Below are 20317 nucleotides of genomic sequence, written 5' to 3' on the forward strand. Positions count from 1 at the left end.
CTTCGAGGATGAGTGCCAGCCCTGTACGTGGCAGACAGGTCCCTTCCAGCTCCGGCCTCGTCCTCTTCACACCAGCACGCTCCTGGCTCCTTCTCCCCTTGTGCTCTCTGCTGTAATCCTGAAGACATCCTGTGCTGTCTCCTCTCCCTGCCTTTGCATATCCTGTTCCCATTACCCCAAATGGCCCCTTCTGTGCTGACCCCTCCCTGCCTGGAAAACGTCTCAGCTTAGGTCTTGGCTTCCAGGAGTTCATTGCTCCCAGGATACCTCTTCACACTTCACTTAGGGAGCTTGTTCTTTACTGGAATTATTTATATACCTCCTTCCCTTCCACTGCCTCCAAAAAAAATCACTTTTCATCATTGTATATATTGTGCTCAGCAGTCTCTGGCCCACGAGTACTAAATGTTTGTTGAATCAATGAGTAAATGAGCAAATTTTATGACAGTTCTTTCTTAATCGGTCTTCTTTTTGTCACTTTGTTTTTCAGTATATCTTCCAAACTCACTAATTGGTTTTCAGAACTGAGTTGCTCATGGCACTTGTCTACCCCAACGTATCCTTATGTCTCCTGAAAAGAGTCCCTGCTCCCTCACCCTCTGCCCTTCATGGCTAACTCCCGCCGTCTTCATCTCCCCCCTGAATCTCTCTGCTTCCTCAGCTGTTGTTACCCATCGTGTTGCTCCTCCAACTTCCCTGCTCTGCCCCGCTGTGGGCACAGCCACATCCCAAGGGTGTTCCTGACGTGTGTGCTGGACCTTACCTGTGTATTTGCGAATTGAGTTCCCTCCCACTCCCTCTGCCCAAGCTCAGTCTCTCAGTTTCCTGCCCTGACCTGGATCTCATCTCTAGCTTTTTGGGCTTGGGTGTTCTCCTTAGTCTCCCTGGCACTGGTACCTTTCTTCTCAGCTCTTAAAGGCCACTGCCAGAGGTGCTTCATTGACCCTAAACATCCCTTTTCCCTTCTTCTACAGTAATGAACCTCTCAGAGTTCAGCCCCAAATAAAGACTACATTTTCCAGCTTCCTGGAAGATGACCATGGCTGCCTAGCTAAGTTCTGGTGATGGGGATGTGAGTGGAAATAGAAGCCGAAACCAAAGGCCACTGTCTTTTTAAAGTCTCTGCTCGCTGGAGACATGTATCTGTGTTGTGGTTAATAGCACTTTGACTAAGACTTATTCATCTGGGCTACTTGCTCTACATCCCTTGGAACAGCCTGCCCAGTTTAGGTCCCCTGAGATTCCGTGTCCAGAAATAGCAGTTGGCATCACAGCATTTGTTCTCTTCACTCAGATCCCACCCATCAATGAGAGAGCTTAGATTTTTTTCTCCACCTTTCTCACTTCCTCTTCTTCTGCTGAGTAAAACTTTGCCCCTCACTTCCATAGGCCCCCTTTCCTGCATGTTTTCCTCATGACTCTTGACAATATGTCATGTTTCTGCCGGAGAAACAGAACTGTTACCTTATTCATCGTCACAACCCTGGGGTCTTAACACAGCTCCTGGCACCCAGGTGTTTAGTACCTATTTCATAACGTTGTGAGGTTTGACAAGCACTAAATACATGTGCAGTGTTGTAATGGTGCCTGGCACTTAGTATGTGCTTGAATAGTTATTGTAGCTGCTGTTGTTAAGTGTCGGTGAGGTAAAGTTTTCATCTTCTTTGTGTTCCCCGTGGAGCCCAGCAGAGTGCTGTGAAACTCACAGTTGTGGCCCCATTTTGATACACCTTATCCTACCATCTTTCCAGCATTCTGTGCTTCCTTGTAGAGAAAGCCACTGCTTAGATCTGCTTAGATCTACTGATCTGCCCGACTATAATAATTGTACACAACCCACCTTATAGGTGGGCTTGAATCTTGCAGATTTTGGTCACATCTTTTGTCATTTTTGTTTCTAATTTGAACTAACATCACGTAGAATTGTGACATTTGTTGATGTGCTATAATTCCTCACCACTTACCTGAATACTTGGGCTGTTTTCTAATTGGGGATGATTATGTTGATTGTAACAAATACAGCAAGCTAATAAATATTGAGAGTGTTTTATGTGCGAAGAATATAAATTACTTATCTTTTCATTTAAATCACCTAACAACCTTATGAAATATAGATATATGAGACACAGATAAGGAAACTGAAGCAGAAAAATGTTAAATGATTTACCAAAAGTCAGATAAAAATCATTTATATTGGCAAGATAAGACCCCAGGTCTGTTTTGCCTCTAACCTGCTTTTGCTACAAGTACTAACTTGTGTAATAAATGTATTATTTCTGTCTCTTTATCATCTAGGAATTCATGAAGTTTAGTGCTCAGATTGCATTCTGCTTGAATCTTTCATTAACTCTCATGCACTTACTGATTTTGTACAAATTAGTAATATCAATGGGATAAAAACTATTATTTATGTATTTGGCTTAGTTTTTAGTTCATTTCTTAGCTTAGTGATTTTTTAAAACTTGAATCCTAGACCTATGAAAGCCAGATTTTGATTGTTAGAAGCAATCCCTCCAGCCTCAACAGCAGGAGTGATAAACCCTGTCAGTTAGTCCCTTTGCAGGCAAACAGATTTTCTTTATTCAAAGGTCCTCTGGCTCAGCTCCTCCATTTTGCAGGTACCAAGGCCTAGTCTCCCATCCCTTCAACATCCAAAAAGAGCCCCTATATTGGCTTTGCCCTTAAATCAGCACTGGCTTCCTTTTCATATTTCGCTTACTTGGTGGTCTCAGCTTACTCTTTTTCTTTCTGATCCTTATGCATTCCTTGTATTTCCTCGTGGACTATGATTGCCTTTAAAATATGTTTGGGAGGCAATAGGAAGCAACTGGAACTCAGATATACTCCTGGTGGGAGTGGAGTTTGGTATAGCCACTTTTTAAAAGCTCTTTGCAGTATACGCTGATACAGAACATATGTATACCCTGTGCCCCAGCGGACCAACTCTGTATGTATACCCAATAGAAATGTGTACCTGTGTCTGCCAAAGGACACATATCAGAATGTCCATAGTAGAACCCAAATGTCCACCAACAAGAGTAGAGATAAATTGTGGTATATCCACGTGATACACAGTAATTTTAAAATAGGATGAATTGAATTATAACTATTCCTAATACATGGATGAATTTTATAGCATTATGGTAAATGAAAAGAAGCCAGATATAAAAGTGTACCTGTAGTATGGTTCCATTTATATGAAACTCTTAAAAACAAGCTAAGTGAACCTCTGATCTTAGAAATCATAATAGTAGCTACCTTTGTGAGGAGAAAGGAGGGATTAGTGGTTGAGATAGAACATTAAGGGGGCTTCCAGAGTACTCCTCCCACAAGTATGTTCACTTTGTGATAGTTCTGCAAGCTTCACACTTATTTATGTACTTTTCTACATAGATATTATACATCGGTAAGGAAAACATGTTTTATAAAACACACAAAAAAAGTATCTTATAGCAAGATTAGGGAAAGCTGTTCAGACTGCCTAGTTTACTGTATTGTCAAAAGCGAAAGTCAGCCCAAAGCCTGTGTGTGTGTGTGTGTGTGTGTGTGTAGGTGTGTGTGTATGTGTAGGGAAGTGATGAAAAGAACAGTGCTTGTTTTGGTTGTTAGTTCCTTTTCATGGTTTCTGGTTTATTCCGTTTTGTGCTTGCTTTGATGGGAAATCAGTAGACAAATCAGGAAGTAGTAGAACTTGAAATAGCAGAGTTCCTTGATAAATATCCCAATATAGTATCCTGCCTTGCACTTACTTGAAAATGTTTGCATATATATATATATATATATATATATATATATTGTCTGTCTACCACTTTGAGTTGAAAAATTTTGGAAAACCAAGACCTTTCACTTCAAAGGCTAGTGATACCTTTTGAGTGGAGACTCCCTGGAGCAACACAGAAGAAACTGAAAAAGCAAGGGCACGTAACTTCCATGTGTATTGAGAGTGTTTCTCTAAAACCTCAGTCAATGTGGTGTTTACATATAATTTTCAAACAAAAAACAAGACAGCATAAGATCCAAAATATATTTGTGCTTACAAGGACTCTGGGACAGAATTGGAGCCCTGCACTTTCATGACCAGGAAGGCAATGCCTGGGCTAGAAGACAGCGCTGGGCATTCAGTTGTAGCAGAAGTCTTTTTGTATTTCCAGATTACCGTAAAAGGATACTGTCTGCGCAAGTCTTTTTTCCTTAATGGCCCTCTGCAAACTGAGTGATTAGTAAGCCATTTTTTTTCTCTTGAAACCTAAGAGGCTGTTCTAAGAGCAGCAGTGTTTTGATCCTGTGAATCACATGTAAATGAAGCCCTCTTTGCTTTTCACTTGGAGTCAGTGTTTAGATTAATTTGTATGTTTGGGTTGTTAGAAAAGAAATAAGCTTTCTGATTGAGAATTCCTGATTGGCTTGCTACAGGCCACTGAATCTTCCCTTGGAGTTTTCACTTGAGTTGATTCATTTGGACAGGAGGTAATGGAGTTCTTGTCTTCACAGGACTGCCTAGAAGTCTTGTGTAGGCACGGAGGGCTGGAGCCGGAAAGAAGAGATAAGTGTAATCGGACCGCACACGATGTTGCTACTGATGACTGCAAGCACCTGCTAGAGAATCTGAGTGAGTACCGAGCAGCTGTGTTGCTCATCCTGCATCCACAATGCAGGGGCCCCTGGGACTGTGGGAAAGATACTGATGCAGCTTCAGTTTTTTCATTCTCTTCTTAACTTCCTTTGAACACTAGCTGCTACAGAAACACTGATTATAAATGGGATACTTTTAATTTTCCACGTAGAATGGCTTTTTACAGAATTACTGAAACAATCCTAGGTCTTTCTTGTCTTTGACCTTGGACAACATTTAATAATCATTGCTTTTTTTCTTCTGACTTAGATTATCTTTCTAGACATGAGACTAGGAAAGTTAAAAAAAAAGCATGGCCAAGTAGTTTTAGCTGACTGTGTGAATGTAGGCAGATCAGTTATCTCTTAATATCTGGTAACCTGCCTGTCTAGGAAGATAACCTTTTGATTCCATTCCAGCTCTAAGAGTATGCTTCTCAGCACATGCAATGAAAGTTTCACTTGTGGGTGTGTAAATATGGAGTGCTCAGTTCATTTCAGTCACTCAGTCGTGTCCGACTCTTTGCGACCCCATAAACTGCAGCACGCCAAGCCTCTTTGTCCATCACTAACTCCCAGAGCCTACCCAAACTCATGTCCATTGAGTCAGTGATGCCATCTAACCATCTCATCCTCTGTCATCCCCTTCTCCGGGCCTCAATCTTTCCCAACATCAGGGTCTTTTCGAATGAGTCAGCTCTTTCCATCAGGTGGCCAAACTATTGTAGTTTCAGCTTCAACATCAGTCCTTCCAGTGAACAACCAGGACTGACCTCCTTTAGGATGGACTGGTTGGATCTTCTTGCAGTCCAAGGGACTCTCAAGAGTCTTCTCCAACACCACAATTCAAAAGCATCAATTCTTCGGCGCTCAGCTTTCTTCACCATCCAACTCTCACATCCATACATGACTACTGGAAAAACCGTAGCCTTGACTAGACGGACCTGTGTTGGCAGAGTAATGTCTCTGCTTTTCAATATGCTATCTAGGTTGGTCATAACCTTCCTTCCAAGGAGTAATTGCCTTTTAATTTCATAACTGCAATCACCATCTGCAGTGATTTTGGAGCCCCCAGACATAAAGTCTGACACTGTTTCCACTGTTTGCCCATCTATTTCCCATGAAGTGATGGGACCAGATGCCATGATCTTAGTTTTCTGAATGTTGAGCTTGAAGCTAACTTTTTCACTCTCCTCTTTCACTCTCGAGAGGTTCTTAAGAACTAAAGAGCCTCTTGATGAGAGTGAAAGAGGAGTTCTTCACTTTGCCATAAGGGTGGTGTCATCTGCATATCTGAGGTTATTGATATTTCTCCTGGCAATCTTGATTCCAGCTTGTGTTTCTTCAGCCCAGCATTTCTCATGATGTACTCTGCATATAAGTTAAATAAGCAGGGTGACAATATACAGCCTTGACATACTCCTTTTCCTATTTGGAACTAGTCTGTTGTTCCATGTCCCATTCTAACTGTTGCTTCCTGACCTGCATACAGGTTTCTCAAGAGACAGGTCAGATGGTCTGGTATTCCCATCTCTTTCAGAATTTTCCACAGTTTATTGTGATCCACACAGTCAAAGGCTTTGGCATAGTCAATGAGGCAGAAACAGATGTTTTTCTGGAACTCTCTTGCTTTTCGATGATCCACCAGATGTTGGCAATTTGATCTCTGGTTCCTCTGCCTTTTCTAAAACCAGCTTGAACATCTGGAAGTTCACGGTTCACGTATTGTTGAAGCCTGGCTTGGAAAATTTTGAGCATTACTTTACTAGCATGTGAGATGAGAGCAATTGTGCGGTAGTTTGAGCATTCTTTGGCGTTGCCTTCCTTTGGGATTGGAATGAAAACTGACCTTTTCCAGTCCTGTGACCACTGCTGAGTTTTCCAGACTTGCTGACATATTGAGTGCAGCACTTTCACAGCATCATCTTTGAGGATTTGAAATAGCTCAACTGGAATTCCATCACCTCTACTGGCTTTGTTCGTAGTGATGCTTTCTAAGGCCCACTTGACTTCACATTCCAGGATGTCTGGCTGTAGGTGAGTGATCACACCATCGTGATTATCTGGGTCTTGAAGATCTTTTTTGTACAGTTCTTCTGTGTATTCTTGCCACCTCTTCTTAATATCTTCTGCTTCTGTTAGGTCTCTACCATTTCTGTCCTTTATCGAGCCCATCTTTACATGAAGTGTTCTCTGGGTATCTGTAATTTTCTTGAAGAGATCTCTAGTCTTTCCCATTCTGTTGTTTTCCGCTATTTCTTTGCATTGATCACTGAGAAAGGCTTTCTTATCTCTCCTTGCTATTCTTTGGAACTCTGGATTCAGATGAGTATATCTTTCCTTTTCTCCTTTGCTTTTCACAGCTATTTGTAAGGCCTCCTCAGACAGCCATTTTGCTTTTTTGCATTTCTTTTTCTTGGGGATGGTTTTGATCCCTGTCTCCTGTACAGTGTCACGAACCTCCGTCCGTAGTTCATTAGGCACTCTGTCATCTAGTCCTTTAAATCTATTTCTCACTTCCACTGTATAATCATAAGGGATTTGATTTAGGTCATACCTGAATGGTCTAGTGGTTTTCCCCACTTTCTTCAATTTAAGTCTGAATTTGGCAATAAGGAGTTCATGATCTGAGCCACAGTCCACTCCCCATCTTGTTTTTGCTGACTCTATAGAGCTTCTCCATCTTTGGCTGAAAAGAATATAATCAATCTGATTTCAGTGTTGGCCATCTGGTGATGTCCATGTGTAGAGTCTTCCCTTGTGTTGTTGGAAGAGGGTGTTTGCTATGACCAGTGCGTTCTCTTGGCAAAACTCTATTAGCCTTTGCTCTGCTTCATTCTGTACTCCAAGGACAAATTTGCCTGTTACTCCAGGTGTTTCTTGACTTCCTACTTTTGCATTCCAGTCCCGTGTAATGAAAAGGACATCTTTTTGGAGTGTTAGTTCTAGAAGGTCTTGTAGGTCTTCATAGAACTGTTCAACTTCAGCTTCTTCAGCATTACTGGTCGGGGCATAGATGTGGATTACCGTGATATTGAATCGTTTGCCTTGGAAACAAACAGATCATTCTATCATTTTTGAGACTGCCTCCAAGTACTGCATTTCAGACTCTTTTGTTGACTATGATGGCTACTCCATTTCTTCTAAGGGATTCCTGCCCACAGTAGTAGATATAACGGTTATCTGAGTTAAATTCACCCATTCCAGTCCATTTTAGTTCGCTGATTCCTAGAATGTCAATGTTCACTGTTGCCACCTCCTGTTTGACCACTTGCAGTTTGCCCTGATTCATGGAGCTAACATTCCAGGTTCCTATGCAATATTGCTCTTTATAGCATCAGACCTTGCTTCTATCACCAGTCACATCCACAACTGGGTGTTGTTTTTGCTTTGGCTCCATCCCTTCCTTCTTTCTGAAGTTATTTCTCCAGTAATCTCCAGTAGTATATTGGGCACCTACCGACCTGGAGTGCTATATCAGATGAAATAGTACAACCTCTTATGTCAGGATTATCACTCACCCCGTCCAGTCAGCCAGCTCTCTCAGTAGTTGGTCTTGAGCTTACATTCTAACACTGAGACAGAAAATGAACAAAAACAGAAGAAATGATTTATTATATAGTATGTGAGATGGTAATATGTGGTGTGTAAAAGACTAAGAGGGATGGGAAGTGAGAGGGTGGGTTTCAATTTTTAAAATGATAGGCAGGGTAGCCTCACCACTAAGACATCTGAGCAAACACTTGGAGGTGAGGAAGGGGTAGCTATGAGGATCTCTCAGGTAAGAACTTTCCAGGCAGAGTGTCAAGTGGACTGATGCCCTAACAAGTAGGAGCCTATCTGTGTGTCTGAGGAACGGCACTCAGGGCTGAATGAGCAGGTTGGAATGAGTGAGGGAAGGAAGTAGGAAGACAGGTCAAAGAATTTACAGGAGGGGAGGAGGGTGGAGCCATTTTGGGGACTTAAGGTAGCTGTTTCAGTGTTTAAGCATAGGAGTGACAGGACCTGGTATACATTTTTTTTTTCAAGAATTTTTGTCATTTTTAAATTTAGGAACATTATAAGCATTCTTACCCTATTAAAAAAGATATTTGTTAGCTATTTTGTGTTTAAATTTGCTTTTATCGACTTATTAGGCATAAGTGAGCTTCTAATTAACACAACATTGTAAATCAACTATATTGCAAAAAAATTGTTTAAATGGTTGCTAAGAAAAGATAAAATCAAAGGACTCTCATTCTAATTGTAAAAGCCAATCCTGGCAATGTCCCTAATAAGAATGGTGTACATTGTTGTGGTGTCTCTGACTGCTTTGTCAAAAATCAACTAGGAAGTCACAGGCCTAATGTAGCCAGTAATGACTTCTCAGTTCAGGATCGTAGTAGGTAAAGACATGTGGATTCTGGATATTGCTGAAGATGAGCCAACAGAACTTCCTAATGGCTGGCTGTGAAGTACCAGAGAGGGGATTTATGGATAACTCCCAAGATTTTCAGCCTGAACAACTGGCAGGATAGCATTGCCCTCAGCTGTCAAGGGGAAGGCTGTGGGTGAAGGCGCTTTTGTTGACAAAGATCAGGAGTTACATTTTGAATTATGAATTTGAGATGTCTGTTAGGGTGTCTCTGTAGGAGGTATCAGATCAGCAAGAATTGTGAAGATGGGTATGAGCTGGATTTACAAATCTGAGAGTCAGCAGTCTAGAGATAGTTTTTAAATCATGGAACTGGATTAGGTTATGAAGGCAGTGAACACAGATAGAAAAAATAAGAGAAATAAATGAGCCTTGCCAGACTCTATTATTAAGAAGTCTGCAAAAAGGGAAGGGGCCAGCAAAGGAACAACATTAGAGGGTGACCAGTGAGGTGTGAGGAAATCCATGAGGGGTGTATTGAAGAGCAGAGAGATCAGTTATGTTGGAAGCTGTTGAGTAACATGAAGACTGAAAATAAAATCTATAGTTGGTCATTTCCCCTTCATGGATCACAGCCTTCTTGTGGTGAAAGGGCTTGCATAACTCAGTGAAGCCATGAGCCTTGCCATGCAAGGCCACCCAAGACCAAGACGAACGGGTCATAGTGAAGAGTTATGATAAAATGTGGTCCACTGAAGGAAGAAGTGGCAACCCACTCTAGTATTTCTTGCCAAGAGAACCCAATCAACAGTATGAAGAGGCAAACAGATATAACAACAGAAGATGAGCCCTCTGTGTCCAAAGGTGTCTAATATGCTACCGAGGAAGAGCAGAGGGCAATTTCTAACAGCTCCAGAAAGAATGAAATGTCTGGGCCAAAGCGGAAATGATCCTCAGTTGTGGATGTGTTTGGTGGTGAAAGTCAAGTCTGGTGCAGTAAAGAACAATATTGCATAGGAATCTGGAATGTTAAGTCCATGAATCAAGGTAAATTGGACGTGGTCAAGCAGGAGATGGCAAGATTGAACATCAACGTCTTAGGAATCAGTGAACTAAAATGGACAAGAATGGGCAAATTTAATTCAGATGACCATTGTATCTACTACTGTGGGCAAGAATCACTTAGAAGAAATGGAATAGTCTTTCTAGAGTCCAGTATGCAATACTTCAGTGCAATCTGAAAAATGATAGAATGATCTTGGTTCATTTCCAAAGCAAACCATTCAACATCACAGTAATCCAAGTCAATGTGCCAACCACTGATGCAGAAGAAGCTGAAGTTGACTGCTTCTATGAAGACTTACAAGATTTTCTAGAACTAACACCAAAACAAGGTGTCTTTTTCATCATAGGGGATTTGAATGCAAAAGTATGAAGTCAAAAGAGACCCAGAATAACAGGCAAGTTTGGCCTTGGAGTACAAAATAAAGAAGCAGGGCAAAGGCTAATAGAGTTTTCTTAAGAGAACACACTGTAGCAAATACCATTTTCCAACAACCCAAGAGATGACTATACGTGGACATCATCAGGTGGTCAGTACCAATATCAGATTGGTTATGTTCTTCACAGACCAAGATGGAGAAACTCTATATAGTCAGCAAAAAAACAAGACCTGGAGCTGCCTGTGGCTCAAATCATGGGCTCCTTATTGCAAAACTCAGGCTTAAATTGAAGAAAGTAGGGAAAACCACTAGGCCATTCAGGTATGACCTAAATCAAATCCCTTATGATTATACAGTGATGGTGACAACTAGCTTCAAAGGAGTAGATCTGATAGATAGAGTGTCTGAAGAACTATGGACAGAGGTTCATAACATTGTATAGGATGTAGTGATAAAAACCATGAAAAAGAAATGCAGGATGGCAAAGTGGTTGTCTGAGGAGGCCTTACAAATAGCTGAGGAAAGAGGAGAAATGAAAGGCAAAGGAGAAAAGGAAAGATATACCCAACTGAATGCAGAGTTCCAGAGAATAGCAAGGAACGATAAGAAGCCCTTCATAAATGAACAGTGCAAAGAAGTAAACAAGAATGGGAAAAACCAGAGATCACTTCAAGAAACTTGGAAATATCAAGGGAATATTTCATGTGAGGATGGCGCATGATAAAAGACAGACAAGGTAAGAACCTAACAGAAGCAGAAGAGATTAAGAAGAGGTGGCAAGAATACAGAGAAGAACTGTACAAGAAAGGTCTTAATGACCCAGATAACCACAATGGTGTGGTCACTCACCTAGAGCCAGACATCCTGGAGTGTGAAATCAAGTGGACCTCAGGAAGCATTACTACGAACAAAGCTAGAAGAGGTGAAGGAATTCCAATTGAGCTATTTAAAATCCTTAAAAATGATGCTGTTGAAGTGCTGCATTCAATATGTCAGCAAATTTGGAAAACTCAGCAGTGGCCATAGGACTAGAAAAGGTTAATTTTCATTCCAGTCCCAGAGAAGAGCAATGCCAAAGATATTCAAACTACTGTACAGTTGCCCTCACTTTGCATGTTTGCAAGGTTATCCTCAAAATTCTTCAAGATAGGCTTCAGCAGTATGTGAACCGAGTACTTCCAGATGTATAAGCTGGATTTAGAAAAGGCAGAGGAGCCAGAGACCAAATTGCCAGTATCCTTTGAATCATAGAAAAAGCAAGGGAATTCCTGAAAAAGCATCTATTTCTGCTTCATTGAGTATATTAAGTCTTTGTGTGGATCCCAACAGTTTGTTAAAACTTCTTAAAGAGATGGGAGTACCAGACTCCCTTACCTGTCTGCTGAGAAACCAGTATGCAGGTCAAGAAGCATCAGTTAGAACTGGACACAGAGTAGTTGACTGGTTAAAAATTGGGGAAGGAGTACATCAAGGCTATATATTGTCACTCTGCTTATTTAACTTCTGTTCACAGTACTGGGCTTCCCAGGTAGCACTAATGGTAAAGAACCCACCTGCCAGTGCAGAAGACATAAGAGATAGGGGTTCGATCTCTGGAAGAGGGCATGGCAACCCACTCCAGTGTTCTTGCCTGGAGAATCCCATGGACAGAGGAGCCTGGCAGGCTACAGTCCATGCTGTCAGAAAGAGTTAGACAAAACTGAAGCACCATAGCATGTACACATGCAGAGTACATCAGGCAAAATGCTGGGCTGGATGGATCACGAGCTGGAATCAAGACTGCCAGGAGAAATATCAATAAGCTCAGATATGCAGAGGATAGAACGCTAATGGCAATGGCAGAAGGTGAAGAGGAACTAAAGGGCTTCTTGATGAGGGTGAAAGAGGAGAGTGAAAAAACTGGGTTAAAACTCAACATTCAAAAAACTAAGACCATGGCATCTGGTCCTTTTGGAAGCTGTGACAAACTTTATTTTCTTGGGCTCCAAAATCATTGTACATGGTGACTGCAGTCATGAAAAGATGCTTGCTCCTTGGAAGGAAAGCTATGACAAACCTAGGCAGTGTATCAAAAAGCAGAGACTTCACTTTGTCCATAGAGTCAAAGCTATGGTTTTCCCAAAACTCATGTATGGATGTGAGAGTTGGACCATAAAAAAGGCTGAGTGCCAAAGAATTGATGTTTTCTAGCTGTGGTGCTGTGGAAGACTCTTGAGAGTCCCTTGGACTGCCCAGAGATCAAACCAGTCAATCCTAAAGGAAATCAGCCCTAAATATTCATTGGAAGGACTGATGCTGAAGCTCCAATATTTGACCACCTGATCGGAAGTGCTGACTCATTGGAAAAGACCCTGATGCTGGGAAAGTGAAAGTTTCTCAGTCGTGTCCAACTTTTTGCAACCCCATGGACTATAGAGTCCATGAAATTCTCCAGGCCAGAATACTGGAGTGGATAGCCTTTGCCTTCTCCAAGGGATCTTCCCAACCCAGGGATCGAACCCAGGTCTCCCTCATTGCAGGCATATTTTTTACCATCTGAGCCACAAGAGAAGCCTGATGCTGGAAAAGATTGAAGGCAAACAGAGAAAGGAGTGGCAGAGGATGAGATGTCTAGATAGCATCACTGACTCAACGGACATGAATTTGAGTAAAGTCTGGGAAATAGTTTAGGACAGAGGAGCCTGGCATGCTACAGTCCTTGGGGTCAAAATGAGTCAGATAAGACTTAGCAACTGAACAAGTTGGTCAGTTAATGGAAAAAGAAGAAACGTTTAAGAAGGGGCTCATACAAATAACATATTTTTAAACATTTTGTTTTAATTTAAAACACACCAAGTAATTCATCAACTTTTAGGTGAAGTTCTTCGTATTAATATGGTTCTCCTGATCGAAATGCCATGTATTCTTACTTGAACAGATCACACCTTTAATGTTTCATCTGTGGTTTCTAGTGTTTGAGGATTTAAACATATTTATGAAGCAAACTAATGACAATATCTGTCTCAAGACAATTAAATTTTTTTCTAATTTTATTTAGCTGTCTCGTCCGTGTCGCATTAAAAACTTTTATAGCAGCTCCTTTGTTCAGTTTAAAAAGTGTTCCGATTTTCTAGAAGTAGGAACTCATTTCTTCAGTATCTGGAATATTTAATTTACTAATTATAGTTTGTGTTCAACAGTCATGAAGATTAGGACTAAACACAAGTGGCTCTTACATATAATTCAGTTCATGAGAACAGAAGTACATGGGGTGCTGTCCACCTGGGGGGATACCTCAGTTGGTATCACAGAGAGATTGGAAGGATTATTTTAAAAGCTTCTACTGCACTGTTTACCGTTTATCAAGTACCTACTAGTTCTTGTAAGATAGTGTGTTAACAGATAATGTGTTACACAAGTAGTGTGTTAAAGCCCCTCGAAACACAAATTCATTTACTCTTCATAGCAACTCACTTGTACCTTCCTTCCATTTTGTAGAGAAATTGGGGCATAGAGCGCTTAAGGCAGTTTACCAAGGACACATGGCTAGTAGAAAGTAATCCTGAGGCCAAGCCCAAGGTCTGTGTGAGCCTGAAGCCACTGTCCTCAGCACACTGACACAGCACACAGCACATTGTTATTCAGCAATAACCCCTCTGCTTCATGATGTTTCCAAGGAAGGTGAGGAGAAAGGGCAATTGAGAGTTCAGAGTCAAGACAGGGCTCTAGTTTTCTCTGATACTTTTTGAAAGAATATGAGAATCTTGCCAAGCGAAGGAATCAAGGAAGTAGAGCCGGCCAAATAGGCAAAGATAAAGAGCTCAAGCAACATGATTCCAAAGAAACTATCAAGAGATTGGGAGACCAAAATCTACTCCAATAAACAAATATTCAGTCAATATTTGAAAAGGATGGCTGTACTTTGCTTTGTTTTCAAAATGTTTATATCTGTTTCTTTTTTTGTGTAAAATTTTTGCTGGTTTACTTCCTATCAGGATTTTTGTTTCCCTAATTTTTTTTTTTTCTTTCAACAGATGCTCTTAAAATACCCCTAAGGATTTCAGTGGGTGAGATTGAACCAGGCAGCTACGGTGCCGATGACTTTGAATGTGAAAACACAATATGTGCTTTAAATATTCGCAAACAGACATCATGGGATGATTTTTCAAAAGCAGTGAGTCAAGCTCTGACAAACCATTTCCAAGCAATCTCTTCTGATGGATGGTGGAGCCTGGAAGACATGACGTTTAATAGCACCACCGACTCCAGCATTGGCCTCAGTGCAAGCAGTGTGCGATCCATCACGTTAGGTATCAGCAGTCCTGCAATGAAGGGAAAGTTAAATTTCTGGGCTTATTTATGTTTATGGGCTCCCTAATCTGATTCATAGTCCATTGATTAAATACATTCAAAGCTCACTTGTGGCAGCTGCTGGCACTGAAAACCTTGAGTATTCATAATGCAGCCATTACATAATGTTGCCTGTTGGTATAAAAATGCTTTTACACCTCAAATAATACCCAGAGAGTGAAGAACATGAAAGCCCTTGATGAGGCTTTGTGATTGCACTTGCTATTTTGATAAATGCAAGAAACTAACCACATTGCAGCTGCTTGCTAATGCACAAGCTCTGAACACAGCTCCAAGTTTGTTCTTGGACTGCACCAGAGATGCAGTAGAGCATGAACACCTTACCTTCAGACGAGAGTCCTAATAAAGCCGAGAGTTACAAGAAGCCCTTTAATGAAGATGTAGTCAAGGCTCCCACTTGGGAGGAGTCAGGGTGATAACTGCTTGTTTCTGTTTGATGGGACTCCGAAGAACTTAAAAAGATAAGATTTGCTTTCTGGTGAGCATAATACATGTACTATAAATGTTAGTTGTCCTGGATAGTCTCTTTCCTGTTGAACTAGGAGATCTGACGTCTATGGGGAACCTCCTGTGGTGTCAGGATTGTGCTGGGAGCTATATTTATATACAGACCTCACTGAGTCCTTACAGCAGGCTCATTTACAGATAACTAGTTACAAGATAACTTGCCCGAGGTCACACAGCTAAGGAACAAAGAAGTCAATTCTCAAATCCCAGTCTGTCTGATAGGAAAGTCTGTGCATTTTCAATAGCACCATGTTGCAAAAGAAGAGTCAAGATTGAGGAAAGGGCAAGTTTCAGCATGTGATTAATGTATCAGCTTATATTAGAAAGTGTTTCATTCTGTTCAGGCATATACCCTAAATCACGTTGAAAACATCTATATCCACTCATTTTTGAAGTAGATTATTCACAACTTAATTTTATGGATTTTTATGATCTTAAAATGATTATTACAGAATTATATCATTTTAGAAGTACATTTAGAAAAGAAGTCAAATGATTCTCAGGACCTCATTTGCCCACAGGTGCAGTGTTATTTAAAGTGTGGGTCTGCCCAGGGATCTGTGGTTCTTCTGATTTCTAACAGACACAGTCAGCACAGTCCTGCTTTGAAGGAAAAGGCCCTCCATCATCAGCCCTCATCCAGCTAATCTGGAAACGGGGAAGGCAGGTGGTTGTTCGCCACCGTCAGATCCATGTACTTCTGTGAGCAGTGGGTGCAAAGGCCCGTCTGTTCTGGTGTTCATTCTTGTCCCTGAGTTGTGGGGCACCCAAGTAGCATTTCATATCTAAAAAATCACTGAGTTCTGTGGGTTAGGTCTTTAGTTTGGTACCTGGCTGTGGCCACTTGATGGTTGGTGATTACAGACATACCTCAGGGATACTGCAGGTTCAGTTCCAGACCACAGCGATAAAAGTTTCCCAGTGTAAATCAAGTCTTATGTATTTTTTGGTTTCTCAGTGTGAATAAAAATTACTTACAATGTACTGCAGTTTATTAAGTGTATAATAGCAATAGTTTTTTAATGTCTAAAAAACTATACATACTGAATTAAAAACTTTTGCTAAAAAGTGCTTGCCATCATCTGAACCTTCAGCAAGTTATAATCTTTTTGCAATAGTAATATCAAAGATCAGTGATCACAGATCACCATAACACATATAATGAGAGTGAAAACATTTGAAATATTGTGAGAATTACCAAAAATGTGACACAGGCACAAAGTGAGCAAATGGGCTGTTGGAAAAATGGCACTGATAGACTTGATCCATGCAAGGTCAAGAACCTTCAATTTGTAAATAACAATATCTGCGATATGCAAAAAAGCAAAGCACAATAAAAGGAGGTATGCCTCCACAACACTGTTATTATGTATGTATACGAGAAACTTTACTGTATCAATAACCTAAGCTGGATTAAAGAGACCGAAGGCAACAGAGAAACAGTGAGTTACAGGTGAGCTATGCATGCATTTTGGGGGCGTGCTGAGGATAGGCATTTAGGAATTGATCTATGGAAGGAAGGGATGAAAATAAGTGCTTACGACTGCTCCCTCCCTAGAATGGACACTTACAAAGTGGGGCCCTTTTTTCTGGGAAAGAGTGAGCAGAGAGCCCAGACTGTGAAAGGTTTGATTTATTCTGAGCCCCTGAAGTTGCCTGTGAATCCAAAAATGTGTTGGAAAAGGTATCAGGGACCAGATCATAAAGGATCTCTTGCCTCATTCAAAGTGCTCTAGCTTTGTGAAGCAGGCACTGGAAGAACCATGGAAGGGTATCATCTCCTTTGTTTTTAAAAATGACACCCTGGACATATTGTTTATACTTGCACTGTCCAGATTTTGTTCAATCCCTATCACTTGAAGGCCTCCCACTGACTATCAGTGAAAATTATGCTGGAGAGTTAACCCTTTGTGTGACCCTTTCCATAGTCTGTGTCTCTGACAGTCCAAGCTCTAGAGTCCTTTAGGGTCTCACACAGGAGAGTGTACATTGACTCATAAGAAGAATTCCTTTTAAGCATCTTTTGACAATTCCTTTTACCTTTTTTTGAACTAGGAAATGTGCCATGGTCAGCAGGTCAGAGTTTCACCCAGTCCCCGTGGGACTTTATGAGAACGAATAAAGCAGAGCAGGTCACTGTGCTTTTGTCAGGTAAGGATATTCCAAACTGAGACGACGTTGAGAGAGTTTGCATCATGAGTGTCTCATGATTCATGATTTTGTCCTGTGTCCCCAAGCCATGCGTGCGTGACTCCCACTGCTGAGTAATTAGATTTCTTTGAAATATTTGATAAGGAGAAGAAAAATCAAAAGCCATGTTTCTGACATCTGTGATGATGTCTGTTCTGATCACTAATTGCTGCAACTCTGATTGCCTTTCTCATTAGGAAAAAGCCGATATACTGATAAGAGAGTGACAGATACCATGTTAAGAGAAATGTGTTATTGCTGTCAAGTACAGCGTATGACGAATGTGATTATTATGGTACAAGCTAATCTTCAGTGAGCGTCTACTGTGTGCTTAGTCCTGTTGTTTGCAGTACATGACAAGTATAAGTTCATGTAATCCTTACAACAGCGTAATTAAGATAGGTATCTCTGTTTATCCTCATGTTATGTGTAAGGAAATTGAGGCTCAGAGAGCCTTGTTCTTGTCTGAGTGTGTGCAGCTAGTAAGTAGTATAGGAATTCTCAGTTTCCCAGCCCTTAATGCTAAAAGGCTACTGATTTTATCGTGTATTTCCCAGGTTTGGGAATGGAGCTTTTAAAAATTTAGTTTCAACTAATAAAGTTTTATTTTATTATTTGACTTAGGTTTTTTTTAAAGAAAAGCCTGAGACCATTCCAGGAAATTCCTTCAGGCTCAAACGCCATGTGGAGAGAGTGTCAGAACACAGAAGGGGGTGGAAGCGGGGGTCAGAATTTGGGGGTGCACATGTACATTGATGCTGGCAAAGCTAGAACTTCTGAGGATTGGTATTATACATGGCTTATAAGCAGTAAAATATAGAATCCAGCAATCAGAGAAGATACAAGCTACAGTGTTGGAACCTGGATCTGAAGGCTCTGGTCATGATTGATGGGATGGGTGGGCTCCCCCTGGGGAAGATCAGGTCAGCCAAGGAACTCTTGGGAGCCATGGCAGGGGCTGTTTTTCACCCAGTCCAGGGTGTCACAGCATCTTCACGACGGTAAAGGCACACTGGTTCCTCTTGGCCACATGTCAGCTCTGCCTACAAAAGTCGGTAACCATCTTGTATCTTACCTTCAGCTGTTAGGTTTTGATCATTCTTACCGTTGACATGAAGTGCCCATCTTCCTTCTCTGTGTTTCCTTCTCTCAGGGCCTCAGGAGGGCTGCCTCAGTAGTGTGACCTACACATCGATGATCCCTCTTCAGATGCTGCAGAACTACCTCAGACTGGTAGGTGGACCTACCAGTAATTTCTCTTGAATTCCATTATTCTTTATTCTATAAAGACAGACCTCTGCAAATGCCTAAAAACACTAGCATGAAAGACCCCCGGCTTTGGTTATGCCTGATGCTGGATGTTCCAGTATTGTTTGGGGGAGCTTTACATGAGTAAGTTGACAGTAACTGTATTCTGTGTGGCTCTGAAGTCATATATAAATTAGTTCTTTAAAATTAAGTTTTTGGAGAGGTTGTAATGAAAGTCTTAGCTATAAAGCATGACCCGTTAACCTATAGCCATCCCGGTTTCATTAGCTCGGTAAAAACCTTTTATTTTTCATTCTTTTCTGAGTTCAGCATCTCAGCACAGCTTGGCCTAAAAACTGTCTCAGAATAGTAGAAGCTTTTCCCCAGACAAGTGAAACTCTGACCAAATGTTGAAGTTTATTGCTTTAAAATAATGCCACAAGTCTGAAAACACATTGCAGGTGCCACATTGACTATAACAGGACTACAGCTCCTCTGGTAAACTCTATTCTGCAGAAAAACACTGTGGAGGGAAAAAAAGATAAAGGGATAGATGGGCCTTTGTGGAGGTCATTGTCTCCATTTATCCAGAATTCATTTGCCTCACAAAGCACTAATTGACATGTGACGAGAGCTTCCTGAATAGGCTCTGAAGACACCAGAATAAAAGGGATTGGTACCAATTGTGATAACAAGCCCTGTGTCCCTTTACTAATAAGCAGAAATGTCACACTGTAAGCATGCACTTAGAAGATAAATCTGGTGACTACAATTCACCTTTTAGAAGTTGAGTTTGATTTTGGGTTTCAAAAAACAGATCTCCTTTCAACAGTTAAAAGATTAACACCCCCGCCCCGCCACCATCTGTTTGCCTTCCTGTCTACCTATCTCTCTATCTTTAGAGCTGCCCTCTGCTGGAAGCATGGAGCATGTATATTTTTTAAACCTCAGGCCTTGCTATTTGGAGAAATAATATGGTAACTAAAACAGATAAATATGTTTTCTTGGCATAGCTTTGCATGTTTTCACCAGTTTCAATATAGCAAGAGGCTTCCATAATCAGTATTTTTGTTCAGCTCTTAAATGGTAACCAACACAACTGTGTCATTTGATGAGCTAGAACAAAATATCATTCACAAAAAAATTGATAATACCTGAAATAAGTAGAAACCTACTAATAGGATACTTGCATTAGAATGTCTGAATTGATCTAGAAGTCTTTTACCTTGATTTACTTATTGAATTCACTTATTTATATTCTAGAGAGGATGTAAGACTATGTGGACAGACATGCTTACTAGTGAATGGCCTTTCAGTAAAATTTTTCTGTCTTTCCTGAGAACCAACAATCTGAGAACAAATGAGGTGCTGGAATTGAAGGCAGCTTATCTGTTAAGTTGGGTCTCTTGCTGTTACATGACTTCAAAGTCAATCTTAAGTAGGCAGTTTGACAGGATGGCTAAACTTGTTTTCAAAAGTGAGGCAAGATTAAATAGCAATGTTAGTTGAAAATCTCAGTGCTAGTTGAAAATCTCAGTGGACTTCCCTGGTAGTTTACCTGGTAAAGAATTTGCCTGCAATGCAGGAGCCCTGGTTCGATTCCTGGGTCGAGAAC

The 20317-nt window shown here is 41.0% G+C and overlaps 1 protein-coding gene across 3 annotated transcripts in view; it reads left to right on the forward strand.

Moving 5' to 3' along the window:
• The window catches only part of CTTNBP2 (cortactin binding protein 2), a 163298-nt gene that overhangs the window by 104496 nt on the left and 38485 nt on the right, over positions 1–20317 (forward strand). For all 3 annotated transcript variants that reach the window (XM_081537840.1, XM_081537839.1, XM_081537838.1), the window contains exons 9-12: positions 4492–4609; positions 14421–14696; positions 17320–17415; positions 18608–18687. In XM_081537840.1, the coding sequence (XP_081393966.1) occupies positions 4492–4609; positions 14421–14696; positions 17320–17415; positions 18608–18687 (570 nt within the window). The remainder of the gene's footprint in view (positions 1–4491; positions 4610–14420; positions 14697–17319; positions 17416–18607; positions 18688–20317) is intronic.

Source organism: Giraffa tippelskirchi, chromosome 10 (genome assembly GCF_054371585.1).
Source record: "Giraffa tippelskirchi isolate mGirTip1 chromosome 10, T2T-mGirTip1v1.2.pri, whole genome shotgun sequence".
Classification (NCBI taxonomy): domain Eukaryota; kingdom Metazoa; phylum Chordata; class Mammalia; order Artiodactyla; family Giraffidae; genus Giraffa; species Giraffa tippelskirchi.